The 18,239-nt window shown below is 46.2% G+C and overlaps 1 protein-coding gene across 2 annotated transcripts; it reads right to left on the bottom strand.

Moving 5' to 3' along the window:
* Positions 1-658: 658 nt before the first annotated feature.
* Positions 659-14,012, bottom strand: CD4 (CD4 molecule). Of its 2 annotated transcripts, none has more exons than XM_021292729.2 (10): positions 13,701-14,012; positions 6,941-7,080; positions 4,697-4,852; positions 4,468-4,611; positions 3,980-4,255; positions 3,194-3,556; positions 2,839-3,081; positions 2,630-2,748; positions 2,334-2,401; positions 659-1,048 (listed from the first exon to the last, which is right to left on the bottom strand). In XM_021292729.2, exons 2-10 carry the CDS (start codon positions 6,999-7,001, stop codon positions 1,033-1,035), a joined length of 1,446 nt encoding a protein of 481 aa, XP_021148404.2. In that variant the 5' UTR covers positions 7,002-7,080; positions 13,701-14,012; the 3' UTR covers positions 659-1,032. The 2 variants fall into 2 exon arrangements, with proteins under 2 accessions (XP_021148404.2, XP_064934056.1); XM_065077984.1 differs by having other exon boundaries at positions 6,941-7,064.
* Positions 14,013-18,239: the final 4,227 nt, after the last annotated feature.

Here is an 18,239-nt window from a genome sequence, read left to right as displayed (position 1 = left end):
ACACAAGGCTTCTGTGTACGTTTTTTAACAGTATTTTTCTTTCAGGACATTTTGGTATCTCTGCAACACACTTTTACTTCCATCCTAAATTTTCTGAACTTTTTACTCCCTCTTCCCATCTCCTTGAGCCAACAAGGAGCCATTTGTGGTGGCTTTCTCAGAAGGGTCTCTTCTCTGCACTCTGTGGGCTTGCACAGTCCAAGGTTGGTTTGTTTCCCTAGGAAATGACTTGGTCACCCCCTTCCCAAACTTACCTTCTAGATCGACATTCACAACTTCTTCAGACTCTGATTTCCAGAAGCCATTGGTATCCTGAACTACATTCCTGACAAAATTAGTCCTGATTTATCCCACTGCTCATGATTTTTTCACTTGTGCATTGGTTTGTTGCGGGACACATGAAAGTACAGACTGAGGGATGGGGCTGAGGGACACTGTAGGGCTCAGACTGCCCAGGAAAGGAAAATGAGGATGGACAGGTTTCATGGAGAGCAGAGGGCTGCTGGGTTAAGGAAGGCTCATGGCTGCCAGGGTGGAGGGAGATAGTGAGAATCAGGATTCCACATCCTAGCAGGAAGGGAAGATATATGAAATTGAACCAGATGAGAATGCCTTAGGAAAAAATTTAGCCCAGCTTGCAAAAAAAACCAAAACAACCCAACCCTCAAGTAATTTATTGTAGCTCAGGCAGATAAAAGAAGTGCATAAAATCAGTTCCATAAGAAGGTCAAATTAAGTGCAAGAACAAAATACAAGCATATAGGTATGTATACATATATATGCATCTTCTATTCAGTGTCTCTCATTATAGAACTGGGTATCAAACCTAATCCTTAAGGGTTTCTTGTGTTGTCCATCAGCTCCTAGCCAGACAACTTCCCTCCAGGACATTAGACTGGGGGAATGATGAAGAAATGAAGAATTACATCAAAACAGGAGACAGTGAGATGGATTCACAGAGCACTATGTGATGGCAGGTGTTTAGGTACTAGCAGAGACTTCATCAGTCCTTCTGACTCCAGTGCTGCAATACTACTTATTCAGCCGACTGCAAGAGAAAAGTGTGATGTGAGTACCAGTATTGTAGAGATGAAAGGCTTCACTTGGGTATCTCAAAGCCAGCCAACCCCACAATTTTATTGCTTATTGTAGAGAACGACTGCCCACTTCTGTAGCTGGGGATGCAAACAGTTACTTGTGCATCCACATGGCTGTGGTTTAGGTTTCAGTTACACTGAACTGCTGACTTGGCAAAGAGAGTTAAAGAACAACAGTATCAGCACATGTATCACACAGATTTATCTGGTCTCTGATGTAGTTGTATGGGCTTTGTTTTCTTCTTATGGAGGTTATTTTTTTAACCTTGAAAAGTAGGTGTAAACAAAGTGAATTCTTCGACATGTTATACTAACCAACTCTTCACAGCTTATACCTCCCAGCTATGAATGCCAATAAACATTCTCACTGAATTCACAGTGACAGTGGAAAAAAAAAAAAGGTGAAATTATCACAGTTTGCCACTGTCACCAGTGAAAAATAAGCAGAAATACAGTTCTGTACCTATACATCCATTGAACTGGTTAATGCGATCATTTATACTGTCCATAGCTCTCCACTTCCAGTGACAGAATAGCTGCCAGTGTTTCCTCACAACTGCTTATGATGCCTGATATCACATAAGCTTAAATATCTGGAAAAAGGCAACTTCTCTGCTGGGAAATCCTTGCTTTGATGAAAAGGGACAGGACATGATGGTGTATCTCCTATCACCTAAGGCCTTTGGGAGAGGGCATGGTTCACAGTGTGCTGGGGTTTTCTTCTCTTTTTATTTACTCCAATAAGTTTATTGGCAATTTTCACAAATTGCAGTCCAGCACTATTCTAGCAGAGCTGGAATCGCATTACGGATATCACAGCTTTCTAAAATGTGTGTTTCATCCTTGAGCTTGGTTGTGTGTCTTCCACCTCCACAACCTTGATATCCAGGTCCCAGATCTACTATCTAACCCATCAAAGGACTTTGGAGCTCCTGTTTGGGTTTGGCCAACATCTCTCAACATCAAGGTAATTCAAGTGAAACCTTTCTACTCAAAAGTTTTCCAGCACAGTGCTACTACTACGGGTTCAGGGCGTAACAGGAAGTTCATTAAACACATCTATTTCATTGAACCCTTAAACATGACTTAACATGAGTAAAAGCTGAAAATGCTAAAACACAGCTGTACTGTAGCACCAAGCAGGCTCAAGCTCCATTTTCTCCCACCTGACCATCAGAATCCCCTGTCTTGAAACCGGAGTCTTTGCCCATTCCAGATGCCCTCATTACCACTTACTGTTGACACTGACACGTCTTGTTTTCCAGCAAGTATTGTCGTGCTTGTACCATCCTTTTTGCCCGTTGCTGCCAGGAGAGAGGGGATAAATAACAACTGGATTTTTTTAATGCTTCACCTTTGAAGTGGTAGTAAAATACTGTCTGACATCTGCAGACTGCCCATCTCTAACACTTTGCTTTGAGTCTAAGGGTTTCCTATTTGTTCTGCCCTACATCCAGACAGAAAATCAGACTCCTCCTACGGTTTGGGGAGACTGTCATCTCTTCACCTTTCACAGGGACTGGGGCACTCACCCTTCTCCGCTGCCAGCTTATACCACTGATGGTGCACAGGCATGCAAGGACAAACACCAACACACTGCCTCCAACACTTGCTCCAATTACCACATAACTAATCCAAACAGGAGCTTCCTCTGTGGAAGAAAATAAGTATTCAGAGACAGATACAAAGAGAATTTTAAAACTATTGGGTGAAGGCAGAGATGTGATACTAATTTCCATACCCACAGGGTAGCTGAGGCTGATCATCAAGTCATTGTCTTCTATGAGGTGACAGATCCACAGCCCTGCAGTGCTGACATTCACCTCCAACTTTACTTCATGCTGCTTTGACTTCTTGACATCCATCTGAGTCCCATTCACACGTTCCCAGCGCAAATGTGTGTTGGGTGGGAGTGGGCTAGAGACCTGGCAGGTCAGGGTCATCTCGGCCCCTCTGGCGAGTGGCCCAGCAGGGTTAGCTGAGACTGTGAAGGTAAGAAAAAGACATGGGAAAGAGAGGATGGGAAGAGGGGTCTATCCATACACTTGTGGCTTCCAGTTTTCTGCAGCTTCATCTCTTGAGCCACTTTCTCTCACCTTTCATCACCACTAGCTCTATCTTGCTCTGCACGTATCTGCTGTTGTATGCCAGCTGGCACTGGTAGTGCCCAGAGTGGTTGAAATTGACTTTGGAGAGTTTCACTTCTATGGTGCTTCCAAATTTGCCTTCAGGTATTTCAAACCAAAAGCGGTTGCTTTTTTTGGTCTTATGCTGCTCTCCCCATGCTGTGGTGTTGAAATCAAGTAGTTCATGAGCAGGTGCACTTTCTTGTTGCTTCCAATTCAGTTGTCCTGTGAAACCTCCTTTCCATGTTATCTTCCGGAAGTTCAGATGCCATGACAAGATGACAGTGCTACCAACAGTTGCATACTTTCTTTCCAAGTCTGGATTCTGAAAACCTGAATTCAGAAGAGACAAGGAATACAGAGGCAGGGAAAGCCATGGCCACACTTCCCTGTGTCCACCCTTGATTTGGAGAAATGTGTGCTGTGCTCAGTTGAAAGATGACTTGAAGAAAAGCCAAGAGATATCCCAGGAAGGCTAAACAGTCAGTGTCTGAGAACATGTTTAAAGACTCAAAGCTCCCAAGCTTACCAGAGCTGAAAAGAATAGACCCCAAGGAGAGTGGAATATTTTAGGGCAAGTCTGGAGAGGAAAATGGGAGCAAGTGTGGGACAGAGCTCAGGTAGCAGAGAAATCCCCAGGCTGCAGTGGGCAAATCAACCCTGGAGCACCATTGCTTGGGATGCTGGAAAGTGACAGCTCAGCTCATGAGCTGGATCCTGAGACTGCATGTGAGTTGCGTTTTTCTTGTCACATACCTAATACCCTTACATCAAAGGGGATGTTCTGATTAATCAATGGAGAGTCTGAATGGACACGACACGTCCAAGTCCCACTGTCTGTAGCCTCCAGTTCCTTTAACTTCACTGTGTATTTTTGATGGGTCTTGTCTTCTACTACTATGGGTGTTACAATGTTGTTGTTACTGTTAAACAATGTGATGTTGAGACTGGGTAGAAGATGGGATGAATTTTGCATTAAAGTCAACTCAAGGTCTTCATTTGGCAGGAAGTGCCCATCTAAAGAGATCATCACTATAAAAAGAAAAAGCGCAAACAGTAAGTCAACTACTCCTCCTGTGAGAGAGGGACGAGCGTTACAGCAAATAGAATATGGGGACCTTCTGCTCTGCCCAGGACCGAAGATATAGCAGCTGGATAAAGAATCTCAGCAGAGAGGTCTCTCTGAGCTCTAAAATCTTCCCCCACCTCACCTCTTCAGGGACAAAAGCCCTTTAATCACTCACATTTGAAGACATGTAGTGAGATACTGACTGTGTGAGACTCATATTCACAGGTGTAGATGCCAGCATCAGAGAGTCTTAAGTCCATCACCTTCAGGTGTTTACTGCTGGGGATGATTTCCGATCGATCACTCATGGTAGCTTTGCCTTTTGAAAAAATAAGCTTGGTTAGGAGGGAAGAGGTTTCTCAGCCATATATTGGGGAGAAGGGGTGGTGAATTGGGAGCCTTGCCTTTCAAAGGGGTAATAGATGACTTTTTAATAACAAGCTTGTAGTGCTTCCAGGTCACAGCTGCATGATGAGGTATACCTCTGCAATTCAAGATGACTGCCTGTCCTGCGACACCAATCTGTACTTCATTTTGCTGTGCCATAATGGAGATCAGACCTGAAAGTCAATACCCACCAAAAACAGCAAGTTAATACCTCCTGTCCCTCCAGAAAGATGCAGATATTTCTCCTCCATTTCCCAGATACTGGGAAGATTGAGCTAAATTTCTGATTTTTTCATGTCTTTGTCTCATCGACCAATTCCTTTTCTTTTCAGCTCCATAGCTTCCCTCCACTTCACTTTTGGCTCTTTACCTGGCTAATGGTTATTCTGTTTCACATACATTCTGAAAGAGGAAAAATGCCAGGGGTTGTGGTAGATTCATGGAATCACAGAATATTTGGGTTGGAAGGGACCTTCAAAGCTCATCTAGTCCAACCCCCTGCAATGAGCAGGGACATCTTCAACTAGATCAGGTTGCTCAAAGCCCCATCCAGCCTGGCCTGAAATGTCTCCAGGGATGGGGCATCTACCACCTCTCTGGGCAACCTGTGCCAGGGTTTCACCACGCCCATTATAAAAATTTTCATCCTCATGTGTAGCCTGGATCTCCCCTCCTTTAGTTTAAAGCCATTATTCCTTGTCCTATCACAAGAGGCCTTGCTAAAAAGTCTGTCCCCATCTTTCTTATTGGCACCTTTTAAGTACTGAGTGGCTGCAATAAGATCTCCCTGAAGCCTTTTCCAGGCTGAAAAACTCCAACTCTCTCAGCCTGCCCTCATAGGAGACTCCCCATGATTCACAATTTTGAGATGTCAACAGTTTTACTGAAACAGTCTTTTCCCACGGGATGAGATTTTGTTGTCCTACTGGTAGCAAAGGCAGGACGGCATATGCCACCCCTCCTTTCCTCCCCAGTCAAGACTTGAGGCAGCACCCACAAATTTGCTCACCCCTTCTTCCAGTTGTTGCATGGAGCAAGACTGAAAACCCATAAAATGAAAGGACAAAGTGAAAACCAAAGAAATAAGGCTTGCCCAATGCCAGGTCTGTGTTCTTGAAATGAGGGCTATGTGACAGTTAAAGAAGTAGGATGTATAAAGCTGAAGAAACATTAGGAGCAGATTATTGGAAGAACCACCTCCTTTCTTTCACTGTAAAGAGGATATCTGCAGGAGACTATAAGAAGGAAATGGATCTCTCAGGATTGCCTAACCTGCAGATCACTCAGGTGACCCTTGTATTGGAGACCCACAAAAATGCAAAATAAAAAGTTTACCTTAGTCTAAGGAAGAGTTTTTCACAAGTTACATATTCCTCCGAGAACATAGCTAATCTGCCAATACATGTTTTCAATAATTACACATTGGATCACAGAAAATTATGAACTTGCTTAAAGTGTGAAATTATAAATGCTATTTATAAGAGTTGGTAACTTTTGCTTTGCTTTTGGTGCTAGTGTGCACAGAAGAGTTTAGATCTTTCCTCTAAATCTTCCCTCTGCAATCAGAGGAATCACAGCTGAGTATCCAAGAAATGCAGGCTTGGCTTTATTCAGACACCTTCCTTTCTTGGAAAATGAGCACTAAGAAGTCCTCCAAATCTTATAACATTAGCAGTCAAACTGAGCAAGCCGGTAGCATCGTCTTTATAAAAGCAACTCTGTATGGAGAAACACAAGTTTTTTTCCCCAAGCAGCTGGAGGCAGTGTGGAGAGCAGTATTTTGCACTCTGTGCTCAATGTGCAAGCCGACTGTCATAGGAACCCCACTCCTGCGCTTCTACAGGGGAGCTCCCCAAACTTGGTGAGGCTCCAGGCACCCTGGTTTTGGCTGGCAGGCTCAGCAGGAGTCAGGCTGGGAACAGCCTGAGTCCCAAAACCTGAGCTGTCACTGCCTCTGAAGTCATAGGACACAGACAGAGGGAACCCCCCCAGCTTCCAGATCCTCTGTCCTCATCTTCGCTGCATGGCCCCACTGAGAGCTGCTGGGCAGGGCAGGAGTGGGCCAGACAAGGTAAGGAGGCAGCTGTCACAGCTTCATCACTGAAATGAACCTGCTTTAAGCCCTATGAGGGATGTTATAACAAATATAAAATATATATAATAAATGGCAAATCAAGAGGTGCTTAAAACCACCCCAAATGTGGTGAGACCTGTGGAAAGGCTGTTAAGAACTGGGAGGGTTCACTGAGCCAAGGACTCACCCAGATGCAGAACCAAGACGACGCAAAGTGTGCTGCTCACCACCATGCTGCATGACTCCATCTCTGTGGGAATGCTCCTCCTTGCTGTGGGCTTGAAGTGCTGCTGGTGCCAAGGGATGCTATCCTGGAAGACTCAAATGCTGTGTTAAAAATGTTTCATTTTTAGACCTTAGTGGATGGGACCCACGTTCCCAGTGAGTACCCACCATTCTTGAGTGCAGCAAAATGGAAACTCATTGCTAAAGTCACCCGAGCCCCGTGTTTCAGCAAAGAATCCAGCTGCAGAGTTCCCCCTAGAGTGTGGGATTAAACATTTTATTTTGGTCGTCCCTAGGTTTCTGGCATTTCTTGGGCTGCAGGTGTTTATGTTGTCAAGAGTTCTGCACTTTTTTACTTCTCTACGGCAGGTTATCATCGCTCTTGCAGCGATTGAGGTTAAACACATACAGGGTTGCATTAGCCAGACCACAGCCAGGAGGTAGTTATTTACAGCAGTAGTTATTTCCCTCTATTTGGCACACCTGAGGTCTCATCTAGAATATAGGATCCAATTTTTGGACTCCAGTACAAGACAGATGTCAACAAATTGGATACAGTCCAATTAAGGGCCACTGGGATGGTGAGGAGGCTGGAGCACGTGACATACAAGTAGAGACAGAGAACTGGGTTTGGTAGGGAGAGCCAAGGTGGGGTCTAATTTCGGTCTCCCATTATCTGAAGGATATTACCTAGAAGAAGGAGCCACATTCTTCTCAGTGGTGTACAGGAGAGGAACAGGAGGCAACACCCATAGGTTGGAGCAGGGAACTGTTGACTAGATAGAAGGAGCCCAGCTGTGAGCAGGAGGTTGGACTGGAGACCTTCAGGGGACCCTTGCCATCTAAATATTTCTATGCAATTTTGTGATTCTATGATTAAGGACATCTTTAGGCTTTTACTGGTTTTCTTTAGTGTGTTTCTTTGCCTTCTTATTTCTTCTCTTAAAAATATCAATAACCACCAAGTCTGATGTTGTTGGAAAGACTTGCTTGAATTCTTAGGACTATTCAACATGAAGTCCAGGGAGAAGGGAGGGATGAGGTCAGAGAGAGCAAGATGCACTGATGACAACAAAACCTTAAGTGGCAACTGAGAGTAAACAATCATGTTAAAGGTGAGTTATCAAATTAGATGAAGGATCTGACTGTAGCAGAGAGCAAGTGCTGGGACCACCTGCAGCTGGGTGGGCTGAAAAGGTGAAGGGGACTATGGTTGCGGGTGCAAGCAGACTACTGAGCTCTCCATCCCTAAACCAAGGCATCACAAAAAGGAAGCCAAGCTGGTTAACTAGTCTGGGAAATGAGCAAAAACAGTGAGGCAACCACTCCTCTCCGAAAGCAGACACTCCCCATGCCAAGAGGCCCTTGGGGTGGACCTTCCCTGTTGCTTGTATAAGGTGTCAGCCCTATGAGGACTTGTACCTGGAAGGCATCCACCAAACCTCGGACAGAGACCACCAAGGGGTCTCTTGTGGTCAAGGTGGCTGAGCCAAGAGGGGCCAGGGAGCCAGCTGATATAGGGCAGACCAGAAGCATTCTACCTCTAAGCTCAGTACTGGTCAGGATGAGGCAAAGGTTGGAGGATGCCATGCTTGTGAAGGCAGCTGGAGGGTGCTGTGTGAACACTAACAGCATAGCAACAGGTCACAAAAGGTCTTACTGGCATACTTAGCTTGTAAGGCAGAAAGATCAAAGCTGGAAATTCTTCTAGAAACATGCATAAGATGAGGCAGAGTGCTAGGGCTGCAAAGTGTGACAGAGAGAGCAGTGTGAAGAAAAGGAGTATGGAGTCGTCAGGAACAAGGGAACTGAGCTGTACAGAAAACGTGGGCTTCATCTGAAGCAAGAGAGGCTTTATTTAAACTAAAATGGCACCCAGCTGCTGACACAAAGTAAGAACTTTTTTATACGAAGACTGGGGAAAATCCAACCAGTATAGATAAGCACATAACATGGGTTGAAGCATCCGAAACATAAGAACTCCATGTCCTCAGGTGAAGGTTCAGGCAGAAGCTGGTGAAGCTCAAGGGACAAGCAGTGGGAAGCAAGCTGAAAAAGACAAATCCTGTTTTAATGGACTATGGAAAAATTCTATGGATGCTACCAATGGAGAAAATCAGATATCAGAAGTAGAACTAATAAGTAGTGGGAACATGGATGAGAGATCCAAGCCCAAGGAGATCTGGATCCCTAACAAAAACATCACACTGGTTTTCAGAGAAATCAGTAGGACAGTTGCTGGGATGGTCGCTCAGCTCTAGCCGATAATAGAAACCTTCTGTTGCAGGTGGTGCAATACGTAGAAGGCTAGAGTCATAATGGGATTGAACTAAAAAAAAAAGCTAGAATATTTTTATACAATATTTATATGTATTATTGTACAATATTAAATATAACATATTCTGTTAGAGGATGATTTAAAGTTGAAATTAATTTAAATTATCAGAGCACATGCGACTATCAAAGAGTAGATGAAAACATCAGCACTACATCTGCATGAAGATCAGGTAAGCACGACCGATAATTTGACAGCTTGACAGATGTACACACATATACATCTTAAAAATACAGGTGCAAGAGCAAAGCAGCAGCCATATACACCATAAGAAGATACATAGATGGCAAAGCCACAGTCAGAGAAAATTTGTGGCATGCCTCGCACAATGCAAAAATCCCATACCAGCACCAGGGAATATTTGCATGAGCTGTTTTGTGCAAAAAAGTAAAATGAAGGAACCAGCGCATGTGATTAGAGATCACTTCTAATAAGATGCAGTAGCAGTGATCAAGCAATTTGCTGGGCTACGCTACAGAATAAATAAAGGGCCAACAACAAGGCATCTGTATGCATCTCAATCTAAAGAAACATCCGTAACTGAGAACTGGCATAGGGCCCCGGGTAAGATCAATTCCTGAAACGACAGAAGAAACCTCATCCCTGCTGTGAACACTTACATCACCTGTCCTAGAGGGACCAGCAGGAAAAGTCAATCCCCACTCTAAAGTGATAACTACAAATTAACAGGGCCAGCACTGGGTTTCAAATATTTTAAGTCCTTAAACTTTATATAAAACCTGAAGGTAATGGAACAGGTAAAAATTAATCAAATTGCTGAGTCATACCCCATCATTTTGTTTTAGCTGGGAATCTCTATTTTACTGTCATCTTATGGCTTCAGTTTGTTCTTTGACTTCTTGCTATCTGGTTATTGAGTGAAACCCCACAATCAGGGCACCGTGGGACTGGTGAACCACTGAACTTGTGCAGCTTTGTAGATTCAGAGTGATCTACCTTTGTTTTTCTGTTTCTTCTCGTGGTTTCATATGTTCTGCATTCCTCCTTCATTCACACTAATCTTTGTACTTCTGTGGCAAATCTCTACAATTTGATGTTTACCCACCTACATGTTGCAAGTCAATGGGGAAAATGGGCTGCCTTCAACTGGCATTTCTTTCATACATTTTGTCTACTGATTATCTCTACTTCTCATGCGTGCCACTTCCTATTTTCCTACTCTCTTTCTATCTCCTTCTGTATCTTTCCAGGTCAGATCACAGGCATTGCTACTCTGGAGTTCACAGATCTCAGTGGGTAAGGCTCTGCTATATTAATTTTCATTAGCAGATGCCTCCAGCAGACCCGCAACCTCCTTACAGGCAGCCCAGCTGTATCTTATGGTGGTACTCATAAATTAAGTGGTGTCAGGGGATGTCCCCAGGCACTGGAACACACTCATCAGCCCTGTTAAATTGCTAGAACATTTCCTGACAGATTTTTGGCCCAGGACAACTCTCGCGCTCCCAAGCAACTCCCGAGATGCATTTAGGTGTTAGCAGGGCCAGGGACCACTCCCATTAGGCGGCTGGCATGTCGCCAGTTCATTTTGGAGGTTAAGTGAGTTTAATAGCCCAGACCATCTCATGCCGGTTGGCCTCTTTGCCAGAAACAGTCCAGGCACACTTGATTTATTAGCACATCTAGCAACAGAAGAGCAGGGCTCCCTCCCAAGTGAACATTGATTTCCATTTCGTTTTAACTTCCCCCTCTTATTAAAAGGGTTTAATTTCCTTCTTGACTTATTTTAATAACGCCTGCCTCTCTGAGGGATAGGAAAAGATGAGCTGGGGTAGTGAGCTGTCTGGGGGATGATGCCTGCAGGACCGGTCTGGCTTGGAGAACGTCTGCTTGGGAGAGGGTCTGGCAGCCCCTCGCTCGCTCCAGCACCCAGCAGCAGCGAGCAAGGGCTGCAGAGAGCTCTTCCCCAGGCTGGTGCTGGCATAACACAGGAGGAAACTGAAATTAAAAAAAACTCAAAAAACAACCAAACACCAAAAACTCAGAAACCGCTCTTGAGTAGGCCATCTCCCTCCCTCTCTGTGTTCCTGTGCCTCTTTCATGCAGTGTGGTTTTCTTGTTGTTTTTTTTTTCTCTCGCTCTTGCTTGTGGCTGTGCTTTTGATCTGGCAGCAGCTCGCTGGGTTGGGGTGGGGGAGCCTCCCCACCGTCCATCCGCTCCAGGGCTCCCACACCTCTGCTCTGCTGCCGCATGGCATTTCCCCTTGCCATGGCTGCTGGGCCAGAGAGGAGGGACGCAGCTACCCCTTGTCCCTGCACATCAGGTTGGATTGGCTTTGGGGATCCAGCTTGCAGAGGGTCACCTCTCTTTTTCACCGTTTAAACATCTAAATCAAAGCCGGTCTTTGAAATTACTGTTTAACATTAAAGCAAACACATGCGAGCAGCAGGCAGGGTAAGAGACCAAATGCAACCAAAAATAGCCACCAGAGATCAAAGAGATGATAGCAGTGAAGGTCATTTCATGGGCCCCACTGTCACTCCCAAACTGGCCAACCTTGCCTCGATGTCCCCTCGAGTGCCTGGGGCCGTTCAGCAGAGAGCAGCTGCCACCCTTGGGAGCTGCTGTGGGAGGAATCCCTGGGATCAGGCAGGTGAAATCTGCCAACCCCCTCCAGAGACAGGTCCCACCATCAGGAGGAGGCAGGGTGGTGAGGCCACCGTGTCAGTGTCAGTTGGGCTTCCTACAGCCCTAAAGTTCCTGTGGCCTTGCCGTGTGCCTGGAACCATGTAGAGGCCATGTGAAGCAGCTCTGTCTCCACAGCCCGGGGTGCTCCCTGCAGCCGCTAACCCCTCCAGCAGCCTACGGGGAAGGCAAGATCTGCCTTTGCCTCACCAGCATTGCGGCACTTCCTTTCTGAACTTTTGCCCCTACACTTAGCCCCCTTCTTTCCTCCTAACTCTCTCCATTTTAGCTCCACAGCTTTTCATCCTGCAGTTTGCAAATGCAGCCCAGGGGTGACTTTCTAAAGCCACTGGAGGCTGTGACTAGCAAAGGCACTGAGATGCCCTCTGAAGTCATGCCCTCCATCACCCTCCCAAGCTATATGTATGCATGGTTTGATGTTCAGGTATCATTCACACAGCTGCCAAAATGGGAACAGTGAGATCCTACCATGCAGCATACTTGATGTGCAGCCCAGACTGGAGAAGGGTCTGTATACATATTGATAAAGTCAGCACAGCAAAATGGCATAGACCTGCCCATTCAGAGCAAAAATACATCCATTACATCTGGGGAGCCCAGGAGACACCCCTCCTCAATTTTTCTCTGGTGAATATGGGGGTGGCAGCAGATTGTGTAGACAGAGTCCCCGGTCAACTGAGAACCACAAGCGGGAATGGGACAGACGCCCAATTGAGATGTGACAAACCCTACTGTATTGCAGGCGGATTTGGCAGCCATGTTTATGAAACAACGGGGAAAAAAGCAAAAGGCTGTGAACTGATTTGAGGCTAATGCGCACCAGTGTCTCAAGAGAATTGTTTAGTTTATAGTAGAGAACGTTAAGTAGCAACCTGAGCTCAACCTCAATGCACCATGTAGAGGAATATTTGAGGTGGGTGGCGAAGGTTGAGTAGGATACTCTACCTGAAAGTTTAAAAATTCAACCAGAAATGAAACTCCCATTTAGAACAGTGCAGCAGCCTGTGAAAGAGTAAGGCAAGTCACTTTTCTGGTGTCCTTATATAGAAAGGATTACTCTTTCTCCAAGAAACACTGCTTGCTCAGCCCTGAGCAAGTGGATCAGGCTGCATCGGCAGCCAGTGTCAGGCAGTGAGCCAGTCAGCCTGGATTAGCAGAACAAACCCCTCTGGCCTCAGCTCGTACAGATGTCAGCAGATGCCCCTAGTTAGCTAGAGACCAACATCTTGTTATTTTTTCAGGCTTTTTTTAGATTAATGTTCTCCTTCCTGGAGGGCACATGGAGAAGGTGATAGCAAGTGGCAGCTGGTGGAGGGCTACTCCCCAGTGCATTTCCAACCCTGGGGGATATACAGTCACCAGAGACAGGCCCTCATATCTGACGTTTTTCCTTATACATGGATTTAAAAGATCTGTGAGATCTCCGGCCTCTGAGGCTGGTTGAGCTTCTTGTAGCTCCCTTTGTTTTGCCCCTTTCAGGGAAAAGTCCAGGGAGACAATCGCTTATTAGTTAAAAGTAAAAGGCCTTGGAGGATTGCACAGCCAAAAGTACTATCAAGTCAAAAGTTCAAGATGGTTTTACATCAGACCTTTAAGTGAAGCAAAACCAATCCGTCTGTGCCGAAACAGCAACTTGTGTGGAATAGTAAAATTTGTAACATTAAAAAAAACGAAAACAGATTGGCCCCTTTTCTCAGAGAAAGAAATAAAGTTTCCTTACCTCTTTTCCTTCCTCTCTGCTCTGTGTTTCTGTCTCCTTGTGTTTGTCACCTGCTGTAATTGATCTCACCCAGCTACAGCTGAAACAAAAGAAGAACGAAGTTGATGCTCAGAAAGCAGCTCAACAGATGTTGGCCTTGAAGTCTCCTCCTCTCCTGCCAGAGCGTCAGCAAGGTCTTGCTGCCAGTCCAGGTTCTGCTGGCACCTGGCACCTGGGTTCTCTAGGTTGATGGTGATTTTCCCAAATGCATGTGATCTCGGCTCTGGGTATGAACAGAAATGGAGACCATAACGGAAGGTGATGTATTGCAGCGCCTGGGGAGAATGAGTGTGTAAAACAGAGAGAGCCTATTGGCCATATGGCAGCTGATGGGAGGCCGTGACGGGGCTGAAACTTAAAAGTGAATCGTTGGAAACTGGTTCTGCTTTGCCGACAAAGAAAGCTCGCAAATGAACGTATTAGTTGAGCGGATCCGGACCTAGCCTGAGCCTCTGGTAGTCTGTAAGAGCCACCCGACCTCCATTGCCCAGCCTGTGTCACTGCTAAGAGGAGGCACCTCTGAGGAGTGGGCCACGGACCTGGCCTCAGGGACGGCACAGGAATAGTAACAGAGTAAGAGAGGACTCTGACGGTACGTTAGGGGCACCTGTCTGTGGAGTATGGCTGAGATTTGGGGTGAGATGAGAGAATATTTCCTTTGTAGTGGTGGTGGGTTGACCTTGGCTGGCCGCCAGCTGCCCACCTAGCCGCTGTCTCACTCTCCCTCCTCAGCAGGGCAGGGGGAGAAGGTAAGATGAAAAAAAACCTCATGGGTCAAAATAAAGACGGGGAGATTGTTCACCAGTTACCATCATGGACAAAACAGGCTTGACCTGGCGAAAGATGAATTTATGGCCAATTGAAAACAGAGCAGGATAGTGAGAAATAAAAGCAAAACTAAAAACACCTTCCCTCACCCCCCTTTTCTTCTCAGGCTGAACTTCACACGTGATTCTTCTGTCCCTCCTTCCCCGAGTGTCACAAGGAGATGGGTAGTGGGGGTCAGTTCACAGCACTTTGTCTCTGCTGCTCCTTCCTGCTCATGCTGTTCCCCTGCTCCACCATGGGGTCCTTCATGAAGTCCTCCTATGCAGGTCCTTCCTATGGACTGCAGCTCTTCATGCTCACCTCAACATAAGAAAGACATTTTTTACAGTGAGAACAATCATTCACCACAACAACTTCCCCAGGGATATAGTAAAGTCCCCATTGCTGGAGGCTTTCAAGATGCAATTGGACAGGATGCAAGATAATCTCATCTAGGGCCCCTTTCCCATGAAAGCCTGGGCCAGATTATCTTCCTGTCTGACCCCGACTGTTCTATGATTTGATGATTCTAACTAATGCAGCATGGATCCTCTACACGGGGTACTCTCCTTTAGGAACAAAAAGCGCCAGTGTGGGTCCTGCATGGGCCACAGCCAGAAAACCTGCTCCAGTGTGGGTTACTCTCCATGAGCCCCAGGACTTGCCAGGAGTCTGCTCCAGTGCAGACTCTCTACGGGCTGCAGTGTGGACCTCCATGGGCTGCAAGGAGACAGCCTGTCTCACCATGGTCTTTTCCAGGGGCTGCAGGGGAATCTCTGCTCTGGTGCCCAGAGCACCTTCTCCCCTCCTTCTTCACTGACCTTGGTGTCTGCAGGGCTGTTTCTCTCACATTTTCTCACTCCTCTCCATCTCACAGCTACTGTGCAGCATTTTTACCCTTTCTTAAATATGTGATCACAGAGACACCATCAGCATTGTTGATTGCCTCAGCTTTGGCTTATGGTGGGTCCATTTTGGCGCTGGCTGGGCACAGCTCTGACAGACATGAGGCCACGTCCTGCTCACACCTCACAGAGGCCACCTATGCAGCTCTTCTGCTACCAAAATCTTGCCATGCAAACACAATACAAGGTTACTTTGAGGTAACCTGTACCTCTAGTGAATCTCAGCTGTTTCCCTTCTCTGTGGGGTGGAGGAGGGGGCTTTTGTGGTTTCCCACCCACATTCGATGTCTCTCTGAATCCCAGCCTCAGCCAAGACGGCGGAAACCCACTGAGCCCCAGACATGGCTGAGATTTCATCTCTGTGCCACCCACTCTTCTCTCCTGGTAGTCACTTGCCCCTTTGCCTGGAAGACGGGGGTGCAAGGCACAACCAGGCTTTGGAGGAGCAGGGACAGACAGACAGACAGACAGACACAGCAGCAAGGTTCATAATGTGCCACCAGGTGTGAAAGGAACAGCATTGACCAGGCCTCATTGGCTGTGTCTTTGGAGAAAGATGAAGCCATCTCATCACAGGGAACGAGCTGCCTGTGTTAGACAAGAACTTCCTAGTGTGAGATGCAGGCAATGGGATGGGATGGGACAAGATGGATCAGGATGGGATGGGATGCACGCCCACTTTGCCAGTGTCCTGAACCTGAGAAAGCCCCATTCTGAGAAAAGGTTTCCTACAAGAGCCTGGAGCATCACATTAGTATCCCCAGAACTCTCTTACATGCCTGTAAATAAACATGTCCCTTCTGGACACTAGCTGCCAGAGAGAGGCTGTCCTGGGAAAATCAGAGCTGCAAAGAGTCAGGCTGGGATAGTAAGACCCTGGCATCTGAGGGCTTCAGGCTCTGGGACATTAAGCTGATGCTTCAGTTCACATGGATTCAGGCTTGCATTTTTGCTCCCCAGCATGCTGTAATGCAGAAATCCGGGCTTGTTTTTAAACAGTTGGTTAATGTCACTGCAAATATCTACCAGAAAGAGCATTCCCCGAAGGGGTAAAGCTTCCAAAACACACTGAAACTTGCTGCAGAGTTACAACGAGAACCAGGGCTGTGCATCTGAGGTGACAAAGCTGCAGGCTTGTCCTTTACATGGACCCATTCTCACCCCCAGAGGAGGGATTCAGGGGGGACCCTCATCTCACAGAGCTGCTACAGCTGTGTGGTGAACAGGTGCCTCTGGGACCAAGGGTCACAATGTGTGGCGACATGTTTGCATCACTTTCATCCAAGCATCTCAAAGCACTTTTTGCAAGCATTAATTAAACATCAGAATCCAGGAGGGATGAATAATATTAGCCAGTCAGTCTCTCTTCTGAATGTAATATTTCTCATAAATATTTAATTGATTTTTAAATTCCATGTGACTATGGCTCTCACCTCACTGCGACATTTGCTGTACTGCACCCATGGGGAAAGTTGGACTTATCCAGCATCATACACTGACCCTGTGGCAGAGAGCACTACGCATCACTCCCCCTCAGCCAAATTTCAGGCTGCCCTCTTTCTGTTTTCTTCCCTGCAGAGAAACTCCCAACGCATCCCGTGGTGGCTGTCTTTGCTCTAATCCCATCACCGGAATATTTTTCAAACCGCTATTGGCGAGTAACAGATTCTTGTGGAGAGAGAAGGTTCCCAGGCTATGCTGGGTGGAAGTCACAGTCTGCAGAGACACAAAGCCTCTTCGAGGAAGTGAGTAAAAGGGAGGAAAGGGTCTTGGAAACCAGATTTTGAGAAGGACCTTTTACTGACTCCAGCGGAAAGCCAAGAAACCACCACAGATGATCTCCTTCAAACAGAGTTCCCTGCATGTCAGTGGGGGCTAGGACTGTACCAATGAACTCTGATGGATAAAGGATACTCAAATGTGTTGGAAAATTAGTGAATGCTCAGTAGTGTAAGAGAGAAGGAAGGAAAAATATTGAACACAGCATGAAAACCGTATCTTCAGGCATCTGAATGTCAGCAGCTTCAAAGGCCAGGAGGTTTCTCTTTGCAACAGAATAGCTGAGGACACCTGTTGAGCTCATTGAGGGGCATTTCTGATGCTAGACATGGAGAGCTAGAAATAACCATCCACCTGGTGAGGAGATCTAGTGATTTGCCGCAGCTATGTACCTCAGAAAGGAGGAAGGGTCTTGGTTTATGCTGAGTGGAAATACCTGTCTGCAAGTGCTTGGAGTCTCTCTGCAGAAGCTTAGACTAGGAAGATATGATTCTCTAAGCAGAAATCATGAAGGTTCGTTTGCTGATCACAGTGGAAAATTAGGAAAATCTCCAGAGATGTACTTAGTGAACAACGGATCCCCTTTATTTTAGGAGGAGGTGTGAAGTCTGATGCAGGAAGACTAGCCAGATGTGCTGGGAAGTCAGGGACTGCTTGGGAGCTCTGTAGAGAGGGATGGTCCAAGAATCACCAACTGCAAAATTGTGTCATGAAAAGTGACAGGGGCTAAAGTGAGCCTAAACAAAATGAGGCAGATGTTAAAGATGTGTCAGAAATGCAACAGGCAGAAGAGGTAGCTGGAGGAGTTTTTAAGGACCTGTGTGGGACAGGTGCTGCTTACTATCTTACTAGTAATGACCTTGGCAAAAAGCAAAAGGAAGGGAGAGAAGTTGGTGACAATATTTGCTATGACGCACAACCGGAGGGGTTTAATGAGTACAGAGAGGGTCTGGAATTTCACACTGGAAGCACCTGAAGTTTGGATCATTAAAGTGGAATGCAATCCAAT

The sequence above is a fragment of the Columba livia genome, chromosome 1 (genome assembly GCF_036013475.1).
Source record: "Columba livia isolate bColLiv1 breed racing homer chromosome 1, bColLiv1.pat.W.v2, whole genome shotgun sequence".
Classification (NCBI taxonomy): domain Eukaryota; kingdom Metazoa; phylum Chordata; class Aves; order Columbiformes; family Columbidae; genus Columba; species Columba livia.
Note: the sequence above shows the minus strand (reverse complement) of the source record. Positions and strands in the feature narration are given on the sequence as shown.